Genomic DNA, 19228 nt, shown 5'->3' on the forward strand with positions numbered 1-19228 from the left:
TTGATTATAGCCACCTCCAGAGGTGGGTAGTAACGCGCTACATTTACTCAAGTAACATTTTCCATAAACTGTACTTGTCAAGAGTACTTTAAAACCCCGTACTTTTTACCTTTGAGTATTTATGTGAGGAAGGATCGTTACTTTTACTCCGTTACAATGATCGACATGCCGCTTGCGGTAAGTTGCAGATGTTTCTATTGTTGTTTTGGCAGTGGATATGGCAACATTAGCACTATCCCTATGGTGTTGCACGCACACACGATCACTAAGTCTGTTCAGCAAACAGAAATCATTTAAGCAAATCAAGTTTCTGTAGGGCCCAATGTATGTGCTGTTGGTTTTTGGGCAGTTAAACGTTGAAATGGTGGCAGGTGTCTGCCTACTCTCATATATTATTTTATTTGATGTTCATGCTCTGATTTAAAAAAAATAATAATAATAAAATAAAAAAATCAAGTTACTCACAAGTTACTCTTAAGTAGTTTTTTCATTGAGTACTTTCTTACTCAAGTAAATATTTTGATCGCTACTTTTTACTTTTACTTGAGTAATATTATTCTAAAGTAAAAGTACTCTTACATGAGTACAATATTTGGCTACTCTACCCACATCAGACCAGCTTTTCTTCACTCGCACATCCTCCTGTCTAACATTTATCGTCCGTGATTGGTCAAATGTAGAAACTGAGGGAGGCGCTTGCGGATCTGTCAAGGAATGCAGGAGCGGTGAATGTGATGTGTCCGAATGTCCAACATATTGGAAATGTTTACTGAGGCAAAAGGTAAATTTGTTCATGCACATTTCACAATGGTAATCAAGTTGATACTGTAATCAAACAAATGTAATGTCACATACATCGTTTGTAATTATTTTAGAACATAAAAACAAAATTGGCAATACAAAGGAATATTGTGCAAATAAGTTGTACCCATTTACTATTCTAAAAACCTTCCTGTGTGCGGTCAACATAGTTCTTTCAGTGCTGCAACATGAGATTACACACAATGTACACAAGTACTTAAGCTTTTCTCATATTCATTAAGTTTGTTGAATGTTATGCTAAACATGTTTTGCTGTACTCTTATATATACACATACTATTTGGGAAATATCTCTTTTGAGAAAGACTAACATGGTGTTTAGTGTAAATACTTTATGTCAAAATTCAATATCAAAGTCAATAACCAATACAAATAGAGGTGTTGAAGAAAAATGAATTTATTCCCAAAGAAAATGTCTTATCATTTGTACATACTAACCTTATGTAGAACTACAGCAAACATTTCTGTAAAAAATACAGTTACATTATTGAAGCATTTTACACTTTCATAAATTCTTTATACAGTCCACGCTGTGACAAACACAGGAAGCACAATTGAACTACTTCCTGTTAACCCTAATTCTAATCCCCCCAAACACCACTTTTGTCTCTGTGCCTCAAGTATTCATAAGCAACGCGTTTTGAGCAACAGTCTCCCAAAATCATGTCTTGTTATAATAAGGTCGAATCCATGTTTGTGTTAACTATGCATGGACAAGCCTGCGATGTCTTTTTAGGCCGTGTAAACTGGAAAACGCTTTGCTACAGACAGTGCAAACATACGGCCTCTCTCCAGTATGGGTTCGCATGTGTAGCGTGAGAAAACAGGACTGGACAAAACCCTTTTCACAGATTTCACACTTAAACGGCCTTTCCCCGGTATGGTATCTGCGATGGATTTTAAGTTCTGCAGAGGATCGGAAAGACTTGTCGCAGTCATCACATTTGAAAGGCCTTTCACCCGTGTGGATCAAAGTATGCCTCACTAGTGCATCTTTACCGAAGAAACCCTTTCCACAATGCTCACAGGGGAAGCGCATGCCTTTGTGATGGAAGTTATCATGTTTCAGGAGGCACCTCCTTGAGGTGAAGCTTTTCCCGCACTGACCACAGGCAAACGTTGGTAAAGCTTTATCACTGACAAGTTCGCCAGACTGATGCACACGCTCAACATGCCTCGTCAGCGTGACACCGTGTCGGAATTTCTTGCCACATTCCCAGCAAAGGAACGGATAAGCCTTAGTGTGTTTCTTCTGGTGCTCAACAAGGTCTGAGTAGGATCGGAATCTTTTCGAGCAGTGGGGGCACTGGAATGGCTGGTAGCCAGTGTGTTTCCACTCGTGTCTGATGAAACGCTTCAAACTGGCAAATGTTGTCTGGCAGTGGGTGCATGTGAAAGGCTCTGTGGGATTATGGACATCTATGTAGTGCTTATGCAGTGCCTTAAACACAGGGAAGTTATCCTCACACTGGTTGCACTGAAACGGCGTGTGTGACTCTTTATGCATGGCCAACGCTTCAGAGTCACGCACCAGTTTCATGCAAACCTCGCAGTACAGTGGGTTGTGCGTTTGTTTGTGGGAATCCAAGGTTGATTTGTACTTGAAGGCCTTGTCGCATTCATTGCACCGGAAACAATGCCTAACATCTTCGGGTTGATCCGGATCTACCTGTTGCTCGTTGTAACAGATGTTTCTTAAATGAAACCTAAACGTCTGCTTGCACTTGAACTCCACACTGCAGTGGGGACAATAGAATGGACCATCAAGGATATTTTTAGCATCCTCTGGGCTTTTCTGTCCCAATTCTTTGGAAGACCTCTTTTCTTCACCGGGTGTGTAATCAGGGTCGTCTGCAGTGTTGTCTGCAGGCAGGGCTTCATTGTCTGGCTCACAAATAAGGATGGATGACTTATCATCCTCTTCTCCCGCAGTCTCTGTGTTCTCTTTCTGGGCGTCGGTCTCTTTCGTCACACTTTGGCATTTATGTTGCTGTAAGAAGCGGAAGTTCTTGTAACTTCTTTGACACACTGCACATGAGTAAGTCAGCTCTTCCGTGTGTTGACTCATGTGGCGTTCCAAGAATTTGGCATGGCTAACCACCTTGCCACACACGTTGCACGTTCTCTCGTCCAAGTCATTGCCTTTGGGTGACACAAGAGAGCTCGAAAAGCTTTTTGGACTACTGTTGCTACTGCTGGTGGCTGGTGTCCTTCCAGATTTCCTCCACTGTGACAGGAGCCGTTTCATCTTGAGTCCGCGATTCTTTCGCACTGGTCTTTTCAGCAAATCACAGTCTGGATCCCTTGCACTTGCTGGCATTTGAAAATCTTCATCATCAAGACGCTTCTTTTTTCTCCCACGTCTATTAGGAGTCTTTACTAAGCTATCAAGCACCGTCACCTTGCCATCCTCCCCAATGATCAGAGTTTCGGATAGGTTGTCATGGTGGTCTTCCATTTCACAATCATCGGCACCTGTACTTTCTGGAACGGCCTTTGTAACAACGTCTGGCTTCTCTTCGTGGCCAATTCCCACCCATGGTTTTTGCACGTTTGCTTCTGAAAATGGCATTTTGTTGACTGACTCGACCTCCATCTCTGTACAGTCTGTATAAACCACACCAGTCTCTGGGTCTGTTCCTGCTTGCTGATTGATGATTACATCTCTTTCCGCAGGAGGAAAACATAGTGCGGATAAGATGCCACTATCAACCTCACAAGAGTCTAGAAATAAGAGAAGGATAGAATTAACAATCATCCTAATCATCCACATTGGCGCCTGTACGCTAACAAGAAGTAAATACTTGAAGCATCATAAGCCTAAATGCTTGCCGTTGAGTGGGAATTCATACATTTTCTTTTGGTTAATACTGGGTAAACTAATCCTTAAAGATATATATTTTTAAAAAGTCTTAAGTTCTACACGAGTCTTTTCTCTGGACTTATTTTCCCATTACCATTAACTCACAACCCACATAAATAGAATTTACACCGAGAATATATATTTTTTGAAAAATAAATTAACTTCAGAGGTTCCAATTTCTTGTGTTTTTTTGTTTTATGGGATTATAACCTACAATTCACCACCAGTTCCCAAATTATCAGTGTTTTGCATTCTGACTGCCACGATATAACCATTGAAGTGTGGTTATGTGGATTCCTGGAATATAGTGGTGCCTTGATTTACGAGGTAAATTTGCTCCGTGACTATGCTCGTAACTCAAAATATTAATTTCTCAAATCACCTTTCCTAATTGAAATGAATAGCAAAAAAACGTTCAGGCCTCACACTGTACTCATTCTGGTGTGTGCGTCTCGGGCACCAGGAAGGAATACAATACAGACAAACCGACACACAGAAAAAAAGGTTCCACAACTGACTCCTTAAGCTGCAGAAATGTAGTTTTTTTTTTTTCTTTCTTCAGATAAGGAATACATGCCTGTGAGTATTAATACAGTGCATCCGGAAAATATTCACAGCGCTTCACTTTGTTCACATTTTGTTATGTTACAGTCTCATTCCATAATGGAATACATTTGTTTCCTCAAAATTCTACACAAAACACCCCATAATGATGTGAAGTTTGTTTAGAAATTTGTTGAGAAATGTTTGCAAATTTATTAAAAATAAAAACTAAGAAATTACATGTACAGTGCGGCAAATAAGTATTTAGTCAGCCACCAACTGGCACTTTTTCTGCAAAGGGACCAGGATGACTGATCCGTGTAAAGGAAAGAATGAATGGGGCCTTGTATCGTGAGATTTTGAGTGAAAAAGGCCTCTCTCATCTTTTTAAGTGGGAGAACTTACACAATTGGTGGCTGACTAAATACTGTTTTGCCCCACTGTAAGTAAGTATTCACAGCCTTTGCCACAAAGCTCAAAATTGAGCTCATGTGCACCATGTTTCCACTGATCATCCTTGAGAGGTTCCTACAGATTAACTGGAGTCCACCTGTGGTAAATTCAGTTGATTGGACATGATTTGGAAAGGCACACACCTGTCTATATAAGGTCTAACAGTTGATTGTTTTGTGCTCCGACATGCACTAACAAATTCAAAGACAGGCAAGAAAGACAGGATTGTCTCGAGGGACAAATCTGGGGAAGGATACAGAATCATTTCTGCTGCTTTGAAGGTTCCAATGAGCACAGTGGCCTCCATCATCAGTAAATGCAAGAAATTCCAACCCACCAGGACTCTTTCTAGAGCTGGCCACCTGTCTAAACTGGGCAATCGGAGGAGAAGGGCCTTAGTCAGGCAGGTGACCAAGAACCCGATGGTCACTCTGTCGGACCTCCAGTGGTCCTCTGTGAAGAGAGGAGAACCTTCCAGAAGGACAAACATCTCTGCAGCCCTCCACCAATCAGGCCTGTATGGTAGAGTGGCCAGACAGAAGCCACTCCTGGAGTTTGCCGAAAGGCACCTGAAGGACTCAGGCCATGAGAAAGAAAATTCTCTGGTCTGATGAGACAAAGATTGAACTCTTTGGCATGAATGCGAGGAGTCATGTTTTGAGGAAACCAGGCACCGCTCATCACCTGACCAATACCATCCCTACAGTGAAGCATGGTGGTGGCGGCATCATGCTGTGGGGATGTTTTTCAGCGGTAGGAAACAGAGACTCATCAGGGTTGAGGAAAAGAGGAATACAGCAATGTACAGCGACATCCTAGATAAAAACCTGCCCCAGACCGCTCAGGACCTCAGACTGGGGCGAAGGTTTACCTTCCAACAGGACAACGACCCTAAGCACACAGCCAAGACAAGGAAGGAGTGGCTTCAGGACAACTCTGAGGATGTTCTTGGGTGGCCCAGCCAGAGCCCAGACTTGAATCCAATCAAACATCTCTGGAGAGATCTGAAAATGACTGTCCCCCGACGCTCCCCATCCAATCTGATGACGCTTGAGAGGTGCTGCAAAGAGCTTTGGGCAAAACTGCCCAAAGGTAGATGTGCCAAGCCTGTGGCATCATATTCAAAAAGAGTTGAGGCTGTAATTACTGGCAAAGGTGCATCAACAAAGTATTGAGCAAAGGCCGTGTATATTTATGTACATGTGATGTCTTAGTTTTTTATTTTTAATACATTTTTGAAAAAAAAAAAAAAAAACTTTCCCCATGTTGTCATTATGGGTTGTTGTGTGTACACTTTTGAGGGGAAATTTTGTTTTAATTCCATTTTGGGATGAGGCTGTAACATAACAAAATGTGGAAAAAGTGAACCCCTGTGAATACTTTCCAGATGCACTGTATATAGCCTGTCTGTGGCTGAACCGTTTCTGTTCATCGAGGTTTGCATTTCAAGTTTTAAGCATTAAAACAGCTGATTTTAAGGGCGTTATGTGTTTCGGTTTAAATACAGACCATCTAATTCTTTGTTTTATGTTTAGTTTGACAGAAAACTTTAACTGGGATTGGCAATAAAAAGCTTGAAGCCTCTTTTTTGAAGTGTGTGTCACAATATGCCAAAATGCTCAACATTGTGAATTGATTGGAGTTTACTGCCACTATGTGGCACTGATATCAACGCAAATGAAAAAATAATAATCAGCCAAGCGATGGCTCATCTAAAAAAAATCTAAGTATGGTCACTCGTCAGTCAAGGTACCACTGCATTAATATTGGTACTACAATAATTTTTTGAAGTATTACATTAACATCACAGGCTTTTTGAAAGCATTCAGTGAAGTGGTAGAACTCATTCACTGCCAGCCCTCCATGTTAACGTGGATAATTGAATTCAACTGCCGTCAATCGCAGTGATTAAAATGTTACACTTATGTCTTGATCGGACTACAGGACTTTAGGCCCGATATTGGCCCGATTAGCTTTTTTTGAAATCAGAAGACAAGGATAATAGTTTGTCCAAGTATTGTTTAAGTTACTGTAGAAGAAGGGTTTGTAACAGAACAATTCAATATCTCAACATTATTGATTTATTACTATGACAATTTGGAATTTGGGTACAGATTTTAGCAAAAATCACAAAAGTTGACGAGCATGATTTGCTTTCGCCGGCCACATATAATTATGTGGCGGGCCGCATCTGGCCCCCGGGCCTTGAGTTTGACACCAATGCTTTAGAGCATGATTCAACGGACCACCAACATGTCTACATACAACCGTATGTGCTAGCACTCACTTGCTAGGCTACATAACGTTTTATTGCCTGCTTGCGGGCCATATCCGATTAAAAGTAAGCGAACATACCTCAAGCAATCCTTGAACGTTCTCTCCCGAGCACCAGTGACGAACACCACACGTTATTCCTCATTTTGTCCCAAACACGTTTTTTTCTCATTTTGTCCCCCAACACTCACTCACACACAGAAATACATTAGGGTGGCGCATTGTTATCGTCGTTGCCATGGTAACGAGTATCTGGTCACGTTGACTGGTGACACAGTTTCTGCTTCCACCTCTCAGGCAGTGTTTGATTTGACAAGATGATCGTAAAAGACGGGATACGGCGCTAACAGAATAAATGTTCCCACTGTCTGCCCGAGAAATGGCAAGATTTGATGGCAGTAGTCTGACATAGTGCAATCGGGAAAGACCAAATTTGTCTTGTGGTCTGATCCAGGTATTATATGCTTACCAACATGCTCCAACTGGGTGAGGTCTTTGTGCGTGTCCAACACAATTCTGAGCCCCTGAGACGCAGTAAAAGACTCCATACACTGTCTCAGAACTGAAGAGGAATCACTTAGCAAAGATGCAATCTGACAAAGAAAAGAAAAATGGTAACTTGTGTGTTTGCAATTTAAAAGCCAATGATGGCTAACTGCGACACTAATGTGCACATTCTGGAACACAGCATACAGCACGGTTTCATAAACCTGGGTGGGGGATCAGGACCCAAAATGGGTTGCATGTCAATTTTTATTGGGTCACCAGATTAAGCTACCAGAGTAGCTTTATGCTACTTCATTGGTCATCAAACAGGCAGATATATTTTATTTGCGTTTGTTGTGGGAAATTTACGTTTTCCTTGTTCTTTATCATTAGTTTACGTACAGTATATGTCAATGTTCTGGCAATAAATTGTATATTTCCTTATATGGGAGGAACCAGATTTGTAATTTTGCTTTCAAGCTAAAAACAAGTTTGGCGAAACCCCGGCGTACAGTAAGTTTAACGAGACGGGATGTAACCTACCTGTTGGAGAGACTGGCTTGGAATAAGCTTTTCGAGCCTGGACAGAAAAAGCCACATCAATGTCTGGATTGCTTTGTCATATGTGGGACCAAAGTCTCCAGGAAAAATGTCCTGCACACAAACAATTCACACATGCTTTTGGGATTGCCAAGTAAAGGGAACATTCTCATACAATGGTAAAACAAGCATGAGGCATGATTAATTTAAAATATCTTGCTGCTCTTTAGTTTTAACAAGATTGTATTGTTTAGATGGCTGTGCATCATAACCTCTCTTTAATCCTTAGTCTAGGAAATTATCATTGTAGAGGAATATGAAATAAAGACAAACTAGCAGGGCATTAATCAACATATTTTTTTACCTGAAAAAACACAATTTTGTGCCACTAAGGTGGGGGGAAAAAAAAAGACTTACTTGAAAAAAGTTTTTTCTCTCCTCAGAATTTCTCAGCAAATTTCTTGCGAGGGTCATAAAATGAGATTCTGAAATGTCTGGTGCTTCATTACCAGTCTGTAAAACAAGAGGTCAAAACAGACAAAGGTCAGAGCGAATCAAGTCTATAAAATCGGTTTCAGTGGTTGAATATGACTAAATCAATGAGTGGGCACGTAGACAAGCAAAACATCTGATCTCTCTTAAAACAGCTAGTGGACTGTAAACACTACTTTTCCCAACCAATCACAGGGTACAAATAGACAAAAGAAACATTCACACTCACATTCAAACCTATGGACAAATCAGTGTCTTCACAAAACAATCAGGTACCATTAATGTCGTCAGCTCAAATCTCAACTTCTCTGTTGTCGCTGCCGATGCACGTTGACCAGATATTGGGTAAAAGTTGGCAGTGATATTATCTGGACCCCCGCTATATTGCGGATTCTTCAGTGATCATTAATGTGTTCTTGCAGTAAACAGGCAAGTCCGAATTTAGAATTGCATGCCTTCAGTGTAGTACTATATTAAGCCGCAACATGCCGGGCTCCGCTAAGGTTTATTGTAAGTGATGCAGCATCATTAAGAGCAAGAAGAGGACATTGCGACACAGCACGAAGTTTTGCTGTTTTAATATTGTTATCACAGAGCATAGGGAATATGTGCCTGTGAGTAAACTAGCAGTTGCTTAAGAGTGTATAAATGCTGTAACATCTGTATTAATTTTCATAGGCGATTTTGCATTATGTTAGTATGAAGCTACCGTACTTTCTTTAGACACAATTATATGATTTGGTTAACCATTTTGGTGTTAAAATATACAGTTTAATTCTCTTGTGTTTTATGCTTCAGTTTTTCAGTAAACTTCAACCTGAAGTGACAAATAGCTTCACGCAAGCAAGCTGTGCCTCTTATTTGGAGAACTGTGCAAGCAAGAGAGTGAGAACAGGTGCTGAGGAAAAAGTGTTTTAATAAGTTTGAATGTGTGCAGAAGGGAAATTATTTTCAAAAATTGTTTTTTAATTGGTCTCCTTACATCGCAGATTTTCACTTATTGCGGTTTGGTCTGGAATGCATCGCCCACAACAAATGAGGGTTCACTTGTAAATGTAAAATACAGTCTTAAAAAAATTGGATAAATGCACTAAATGAGGACTGGGCTCTTCTAAATTCTGTTTCTGACAATAAATGTCATAAGACACGTTTTGCACAATTTATTATTTTTTGCAACGGATGGATCACTATAAATCTAGTGTATGTAATCCAGTTGGGGCACACGTATCAGTGGAACACAATTTCAAATTGATCAATCGATTTTTTTATGCCACAATGTAGAAGGAACCGGACAGAGCTCAGTTTGACTTAGCTTCTTACCCACACTACAATAGAAAAATGTCATGGAAATCTGACACCATCTTAGACAAATTATGTCAGACATTTTGGTCCATTATAAACAAACGAAAGTTTCCAAAAGGTTTACCCCATCACTCACCTCTACTTTCCACAGTGATTGCAGGCTTTGCATACGGTCAAGGTGCGGCTGAATGGTCTGGATGTTAGCAGTTTCCTCAGAGCGGCAAAGCTCCAAGATGAGCTGCAGTCAGAAGGAGAAAATCATACAATAATAGAACTTGAATGCCACGACTCTGCTGCGGTATTAACATGTTAAGTGTATTTATATAGGTGCAACAAGTGTACTTGTGTGTGTGTGTGTGTGTATATATATACATATACGCACGCACGCACAGATACCTCGTCCTCAAAAATGAAACGTCACATTTTTAGTACGGGTACTTCCGCAAAGTTCGGCAAAAAAGGCTACAGTATATGGAAATGGTAAGAACCTCGACCGGATGAGACCGCTGGTCTGTAACAACTTATTCAGCCTCTGGGTCCCCACACAATAATAGAACGGCAAGCGGAGGGACAGCACCTGAAGCAGCTATAGAGGACAAAAGTCTAATCCACAACACATTTACTGTATGATCTGTTGTAAAAAAATAAAATGAATCATTGTACAGTATATTTAAGCACCTAAATGTGCAATCAAACCATATAATATTGTTAAACGAAAGTCCGCTACGTTAATTCAAACATAAAATGCGATCTGACCGGAGTGAGGCAAACTGTGGCTACCACTAATGCTAGTTAAACTAAGTGAGAATAGCGAAGGACAGGAAAAAAAAAGCAGGGGTACTACGACTAATAACCATGAAAGTGCCCACTCTCCAAGCTCATTTAGGTCACCGGTATGGGAGCATTTTGGCTACCCAGTTGGGAACAGAGATGAAAATTACATAGTCGACAAAGGCCACGGAAATTCCTCATGAAAATATACACAAAATTACAGTCAGTTATTATTGGCATTGTCAATCCATTTTCAAGACTACTTGTCTTCATTAGGGTATACCTGAGGCAGGGTATACCTTTAACTGATCGCCACTCGCAAGTCAATTGCACAGGACATTTAGACAAACAACCACTGAGACTCATGTTCACAAAATTAACATGAACAATTTAGTTAACCTAACGTGTGTTTTTGGAAATGTGGAAGGAAACAGGAATACCGGGAGAAATGAGAATCATGAGGTCAAAGGAACTGCCTGAAGAGCTCAGAGACAGAATTGTGGCAAAGCACAGATCTGGCCAAAAAACAAAAACAATTCTGCTGCACTTAATGTTCCTAAGAGCACAGTGGCCTACATAATCCTTAAATGGAAGACGTTTGGGAGGACTAGAACCCTTCCTAGAGCTGGCCGTCCGGCCAAACTGAGCAATCGGGGGAGAAGAGCCTTGGTGAGAGAGGTAAAGAAGAACCTAAAGATCACTGTGGCTGAGCTCCAGAGATGCAGTCAGGAGATGGGAGAAAGTTCTAGAAAGTCAACCATCACTGTAGCCCTCCACCAGTCGGGGCTTTGTGGCAGAGTGGCCCAACGGAAGCCTCTCCTCAGTGCAAAACACATGAAAGCATGCATGGAGTTTGCTAAACAACACCTGAAGGACTCCAAGATGCTGAGAAATAAGATTCGCTGGTCTGATGAGACTAAGATAGAAATCGTTGGCCTTAATTCTAAGGGGTATGTGTGGAGAAAACCAGGCACTGCTCATCACCTGTCCAATACAGTCCCAACATTGACGCAAAAAATTGTTTTTTTTTTTTTAAATGTAAAAACATTTTTAAAAAAAGACAGCCTATCATCCATCCCGTCGCTTGATTGATATATAATCGATGACATCTGAATTTTTCTGACACTTAGGTCACGCACATGTGCAAACAACGGCGCTAAAAGGTAACTGCAGATGCGCAAACTACAGCACTAAGTGTGTCAAAACTAACAAGCTAGTCAGTGAGTTATCTCCCATTTCTATCTCTCGCTGTTTTCTCTTAAAGTTAAGAAAGGGTATAAAAATTAGTGGGGGAGCTGGACCAAGTAAGAGGACAAAAACTTACCACTTTCATACGGAATGGGAGGAGAAGTATTTTTTCACGATGGCATTTTCGGAATGCGTATGCCTCATTTTCCAGTCTGCCATCGCATTACCAAAGAAGGGAAATGTGGAGCGGCATTTTAGGACTGTGCATGGAAAATACGACACTTACTTCCCGCCAAAAAGCGAGCTGAGAAAGAGAAAGGTGAAGGAACTAAAATCCCAGTTGTCCGGACAGCAGTTATTTTTCACACAACATACTTCAACAGCGAAAGCCGCCACCGAAGCATCGTTCCGGGTGAGTCACATCATCGTTAAGAACAAGAAGTCCTTCCCAGAAGGAGAGATGGTAAAAGAGGCAATCGTTGAAGCAGCTGACGCATTGTTCCGGGACTTTAAAAATAAGGCAGAAATATTATCTTCGAGCAAAGCTCTCCAGCTGTCAAGAAGTACAGTTACACGGCACTGTGAAGCCATGGCTGAGGATTTAACTCAGCAAATGTGGAAGGACATCTACGGACGTGAGTGACACAGCACAGAAGTGCATTTTCATTTGTATGGTGTTTAGTGATATCACTGCAAAAGAGGAGCTATTAACAGTACTACCCATGAAAGAACAGACGCGATGAGAGTACATAATTCAGTTGTTCAAAAACTTTAGAGAAAACCCAGCTCCCGGTGTACAAATTGCTGTCTATCACCATGGATGGAGCACCCACAATGGTTGGTCGCGTGAATGGATTTATTGCCAAGTGCAGGCAGGACGATGCTTTCCCAGACTTCCTGAATTACCATTGCATAATCCACCAACAAGCATTATGCGCGAAAATGCTCAACATGAAAGAGATCATGGACATGGCAATGAAGATCGCCTGTTCTATTCGAGCCAGCACTCTTCAAAGACGGTTATTCCGTGCACATCTGGAGATGGGTGAGTGCGACCACTCTTGTTGTTGCTACACACTGACGTGAGGTGGCTTAGTCGAGGGAAATTCCTGCAAAGATTTCGAGAGCTGTCCGGAGTTTTTCCCGTGTAGCTGGACATGTAGAATACAAGCAACTAAATGGCGGTCAGTGGCTGTTAGACTTGGCATTTTTAACCGATCTGACAAACATGTTGAATGACCTTAATCTAGAGCTGCAGGGAAAAGACAAAACCGTGATCAATATGATCACCTCAGTTAATGCTTTAAAATAAAAGATGCAACATCTCTGCACAAAACTGCAGCATCATTATTTGGCAAACTTTCAGAACCTGGCGTCAGAGCTGGAGATGTAAGGGAAGGCCTGTGTGCAACCTGACAATGCACGCTTTACAGAGCTGATTGACAATTGTCTGTCAGAGCTTGACAAACGCTTTCAAGACTTTTCTTTGCTTGAGGCAGTTGCTACATTCAGGTGCTATCCTTTTCGGGAAGATGCTGAGGTTGATTCACTCCCATCAAAAATTGCAAGAGTTTTTCACCTGAACTCTTCTGGCGTGGACGATGAGAGTTTGACACTACAAGCAGATATTGAGCTGAAGTCCAGAGCTCATGGACAGTTTTGGAACTTACTCACAGAGCTAAAGTACCCCAACATGCGGAAATGTGCTCACTTTTTGACTGCATTATTCGGCTCCACTTATTTGTGTGAGTCAGCCTTTCCCCACATGAATATCATTAAATCCAAGTACCGTTCCACCCTAACTGATAAACATTGGGATGTGTGCTTGAGGCTGGCTGTCAGCAGCTACTGTCCGGACTTCACTTCAGTGCTAGTCATCGGCGTAAACTCAGGTAATGACAAAAAATTATGTTGTGTTGTGCAAGATAGGCTTATGCGGTGATGCAAAGTACATCAACATACATTGGTGCTGAGCTGCGTCGCCGGCCCAGAATTTTAGCTCAGTGGTAACCCTCTGCACTCTCAAACCGGAGACATGGTCGCAGCCCACACCTCTCCAGAAAAAAGGTAGATTGCGGGAGGTTGGCTGCTTGAAAAGTAGATCTTGGGGTAAAAAATGTTTGGGCACCCCTGACCTACATCATCACAGTGCCCAAAGCGCTTTACAAAGTGTCCATGTACACGATCGTACATTGTGCGTCAGCAACTCTTATTTTAATGCAATGGTCCGGTCCAGTCGGGTCCATTTCGTCCATCTTGCAGGAATTCAACACCCACAAGTCGAGCGTCTTTTAGGATTGCGAAGAAGAAAATTTATGTTTTTCTTTTACCCTTGCAAAACACGTCATCAATAAAAAGTATTCTCTCGTCATCGTATGTATTTTTTAAAACTTACAGGTTATGCATCCAGCAGACGTTCGACTCCCATTCCAGTACGCAGTGCAGACAAGAAAATGGAACTAAAAGCTTTTTTTCTCCACGTCCCACGACAGCAATTTCAAAAATTTATTTTTATAGTAATTGTTATATTTCTAAACTGCACAGGTTCTGCTTCAAGCAGAAGTAGTGACTGGTTTCAAGGAGAATGACAACCACACAAGATCCCATTCAATGCCAACAGAAGAATAAAATAAAATGTGGATAAAACTGCAAAATTTTATGCGGAAGGTAATAAAAACCTGGACTATTGAGCAAACGGTCGAGGAGAATTTGGAGGAAAAAAGTGCAAGTGTGGGAGGCCCATTTGTTCATGCATTTTTGTCTAATGTAAATTCTGTACATAGTTATACTTGTAAATAAATTATTTTTCAGTCAAAAGTACTTTCTTAGTGTTGTTTTATGTTTCACTAAAGAAAAAAAATATTGGTGTCAAAGTCATTGTTCTGCTTAATGTGTCTCCTTTCACAAACAGGCTGTTTTCTCAGTGTTTTTCTTCCAGAAACAAATTTGGCTGAAAGTAGCCTATATTTGACTGCTGATTACTAAAGAACGGTATAAGCTAGAGAAAAAAACTTTTTTTCTGATGAAAGAAGAGAGTCTGATCTTTCAATTGGTGGAGTTTACATCGTCATAGTACATAATATTCTGTGGGGCTTGGAAAATCAGTGAAATTGCTCGAAAATGCTTTGCAGTCTTCGGGGTTCCCTGCTCAGGAAACGGCTGCCAGTGAACAAGTTAATGGCCGGAGCGTGAGTCTATACACCTCATAGTAAATAATCATTTACTATTAACAAGCAATGTCCTTTAGAGCTTTGCTGAATACACAGTTGAATTGACTGTGAGGTCACTATATTACACACAATCTAAAGTCACGGTTTGATAGTAACATGCCAGTGCCCTAAATGAACTACAAATGTGAAATAAGCATGAATGTTAAACACACACATTCAACGAATTACAAGTAATATAAACACTTTTTAACAACAAAGATGAATGCCTTTTTTACTATAATAATTCTAATTTGCATGTTGAATTATGGGAACCGCATGGCTTTTCCGTCATCATGCTAGCAGCTACTAGCCCAAACTAGAGCTACCCTATTGTCGCCCAGCCTGGCTGCTTTCTGCTGTTTGGGTACTAAGGTGGAATGCTTTTTGCATGCTATTTTGCACTGTCCCAGCTACCTACGAGCTACAGCTAACGTGGCTAAATACGATCCCGAGTTGCGGACGTGAAAGTGCGCCTCATGTCCGTTGTCAGCGCATTATAAGTCACTAATCATCGCCCCCATGACAGCGAATAAACTACACTTTTAGACAAGTATTATTATCACGAAGGACGGGCGGAGGATAAGACGGGAGACAGACGGAGACACTAGTATTTGCTAAGTTATCATGACAAAGTTGCAAAACACCAAAATAAGTGATTGGGTGGTACAGTACACCTGTCACATTGGTCTGGTTGGAACGGCATTATCGTGGAGATGAGCAAACTTTGAAGAGTAAAACAGTAGGCAAATTAATGTTTCTATAGAGGAAAATACTGATATACACAATAATAGACAGCCACACAGGGACCCAGAAACCGGAATTGAATTAGCACGTCAATATCGCTACATCATTTGAGAAAATGGGCCTATAAATTTAAAAGTGCATGAATTCATAAATCTTTATAAGGTAACATTTATTAGTCCCTCAATGGGGATGTTTTTTAATTTCAGCAGCAATAGTGTATCCAGGAAATACAAAAATAGTATGCAAGAGAAGACATTGGGCTGCAAATGTGTCCGCTACTACAAGGTGGACACAATAAATACATTAAAATATTGTAGCCATAATTTATTAATGAATACAATTATCGAGTAATGATTATGTTGTGAAATTGAACAGTGTGCAGAATTTCTCTTTTATCCTATTACATAATAAACTACAATAACTGTCCCGCAATAATGCTAAAAATAATTTTAAAAATATTGAAAATGGATGGAAACGCAGACACATCTTTCTGAAAGTGAATTTCTATTGATTAGCAGCTCTGCAATCATACCCATAAATGTAGTTTTAGTAATAATTAACATAGTTTTATAATTAATAATTGGCAGGTTTGATGTATTTTTATATTTTAATCAATGTAAAGCCCCTTGTGTTTCTTTTTTGTATGAAAAGCGCTTACAAATCAGGTCTAATTGATTGATAATTTCTGGATTTCGGCCTTGGGTTCCTCAATTTTGGTTTCGGTCAAGAATTTTCATTTCAGTGCATCACTAGTCATTATGGTGGTACTTGGAAAGTTAAGTAGTTTTTCAGGTGGCACTTGGTGTAAAATGTTTGAGAACCACTGCTGTACAGTGTAACGCACACTTTTCTTTACAACACAAAATTCAACGGATGACGAGGCATTATATAGACATTTTTCTTACCCGTGCACGCAGACCCAAAATTAGTTCCGCGCGTTGCCTGGTTGAAAGGAGTTGAGGAACAATTTCAGTAACCATAAACACAAACTCTTCAAGCAGTCCATAATCCAATACAATCTTGTGCTCTATCGTCTGCCAGATGGCTGCAGAGACCAGGCGAATTGGTGGAACCAGAAGGCGCAGAGCGGGGAAGGGGAGAGATGGACCTGAATGTGGAGAGAATGTCCTACTAAATTATGGAACATTCAAGAAAAAAAAAAACACTGCAGATATATTTGAGAGGAAATGGGTTCAAGTAATTAGAGAAAAAAAGTGAAAGATTCAATTGTGCTATGTGTTTTTAATCATAAATTGTCATCTTATATACATACCATTGTGTATTGACTTGTATAACAATTCCCCACTGGGTGTGCGGAAAATACTCCGGACAGTGGATACTTTATACATTCCACATGTACAGTCAATATTATTGAATGTACAATATCGTGCATACATACAATACTAACAGTTTATTCGCATGCTAATTAATTATCACGTGTATTTAATATACTATCATGACAATAATTTATTTAGCACAAGTTGTACGGCGACTACTGTGGCAAATTGGACTATACTTTTATTATTGTTGTTTAGTTTTTCAGGCCTAACAGGCAAAACCTTGGATCTGTCTCCTTCTCCTCTTGCTTAGATTAGATTGTAATATCTATCTAAAACATTTCAACTTCTACTGTATATGGAAATCTAAATGGTTGCCTATCTTGATACGGTAATACCATCTTGAATCGAAAGGACCGCACTAGGACGAACCCAAACACACTAACCGCTCCTTACTAACAAAGTACAGCTCAAGATCAAATTAACTGGACCATTAAAACTGTAAAAAAAAAAAATATCTGATGAAATGCTCGTTTTACTGCAATTAATACCACTACTAAATAATAAGGACGACGTAAACACTTGGACCCAGTCTAAATTCAGTGCTAATCCTATTTTGTGATTGCTAAAGCAGGAGAGAAAATACAAATCCAGAATAACAATAATTAACAGTATTTAGTAGCAAACCAGGACTAAAGTTAGCCGCAAGTAATCGAAGTACTGTAAAGCAAATGGTTTCCGCACGTCAACAAAATTAATCTTCGCAACTAACTCCAACTCGACGTGAGTTAGCAATGCTATTCCCGCGCGCCGACTGCGTCGCGGCCTAACTTCAACTAATCCACCCAGTTTTTACTCACCGGGCTTCTCGGAGGAACCTTCGTCCATCCTAATATATTCACATTACACCACGGTGGGGGGGAATGTGCATGTGTAGGTCGACAATCTTTCTCCAAGATGTTTTTTAAACAGCAGACATCCAAAAACCCCGTAGGAAATGGATCTTTGTGCGTCAAAGGCTGCCTTTGCGGTCCGCCCGGAATAACATTCCGGTGAACTACACTTTGGATTATTAGTTCCACTTCTCATACAAATTTTTGCTGTCAAATATTTACACATTTTGAAGATTAACATTGACAATATAGACTGATGTTCCACAGAATGTATTTATGTACGACATTACATTACATACTGTATTGTGATATTCTAAAGATAATAAGGCCGATTTCTAGCTAAATAAAATACTAAAAAGTTTGGCCTGGGTAAGAATGATTTTTACTGTATGTATCCGATAAATAAATTAGAGCACTGTACATAGTTCACCTTACCTGGTGAGTCTAAATACCATGTCGTACTAAAAATATAGTGTAGATTTCAAAGTTCCAAGGCCACAAGGTGTTTGGCTAAGAAACTCCCTTATGACAATATTTATTCAACAGTCAATTTGTTCAGCAGTCAGTTTAGAGTCTAAACTGGGCTAAACTTTAGCCCCTACCTCACTGGTGTTTAAAATCCTGATGTAACCTAGCTATAGTGTCAATTTAGTTGACAGTCAAGCGACATCTTCAACATTGTTTTTCTTTTTCATCTTTCTTTCTCCTCGAATCAATTCAAGAGTAGCAGAAATTATTCATCCATCTTCTGTACTGCTCATCCTCACTGGGGTCGCGGGCATACTGCCTATCCCATCTGACTCCAAGGCGGGGTACCTCCTGAACTGGTGGCCAGTCAATCGCAGGGCACATATAAACAAACAACTATTCGCCCTCACATTCACACCTACGGGCAATTCAGTCTTCAAATAACCTACCATGCATGTTCTTGGGATGTGGGAGGAAACTGGGAGGAGGAACCAGAGGAAACTCACACAGGCACAGGGAAAACATGCAAACAGGCGAGGCCGGATTTGAACCCGGATCCTCAAACTGTGAGGCAAATGTGCTAACCAGTCATCACTGTGCCGCCTAGGAATAATTAAGAATCACTGGCCAAAATTTGTTTTTAAAAAAAGGCTTCTGCTAGATTTACATTGAGTGTAAGGACAATTATTTTCTGGTGGTTGCTGTTGAGCAATCAAAAAATTGGCTATGTATTATCAATCATAAATACATCACATGGGCAGTACTTAGTATTTTGACTAACACCAGGAAGACAAAAATGAAAAGTTTTTTCTTTTGCAGATATCACAGTAGTAGTAACCTTATAAAACTCTTCTCGAGTTTGCACGTTCATCCAAAAGGTATTTGATGGGGTCAAGATGCTTTGG

The 19228-nt window shown here is 40.4% G+C and overlaps 1 protein-coding gene across 1 annotated transcript; it reads right to left on the reverse strand.

Moving 5' to 3' along the window:
• Positions 1-1199: 1199 nt before the first annotated feature.
• LOC133469323 (zinc finger protein 665-like) lies at positions 1200-18009 on the reverse strand. The gene is made up of 7 exons (XM_061756223.1): positions 17823-18009; positions 16591-16793; positions 9910-10011; positions 8397-8492; positions 7983-8093; positions 7423-7546; positions 1200-3544 (listed from the first exon to the last, which is right to left on the reverse strand). Exons 1-7 carry the CDS (start codon positions 17848-17850, stop codon positions 1524-1526), a joined length of 2685 nt encoding a protein of 894 aa, XP_061612207.1. The 5' UTR covers positions 17851-18009; the 3' UTR covers positions 1200-1523.
• Between the last annotated feature and the right edge of the window lie 1219 nt (positions 18010-19228).

This window comes from Phyllopteryx taeniolatus, chromosome 19, assembly GCF_024500385.1.
Source record: "Phyllopteryx taeniolatus isolate TA_2022b chromosome 19, UOR_Ptae_1.2, whole genome shotgun sequence".
NCBI lineage: Eukaryota > Metazoa > Chordata > Actinopteri > Syngnathiformes > Syngnathidae > Phyllopteryx > Phyllopteryx taeniolatus.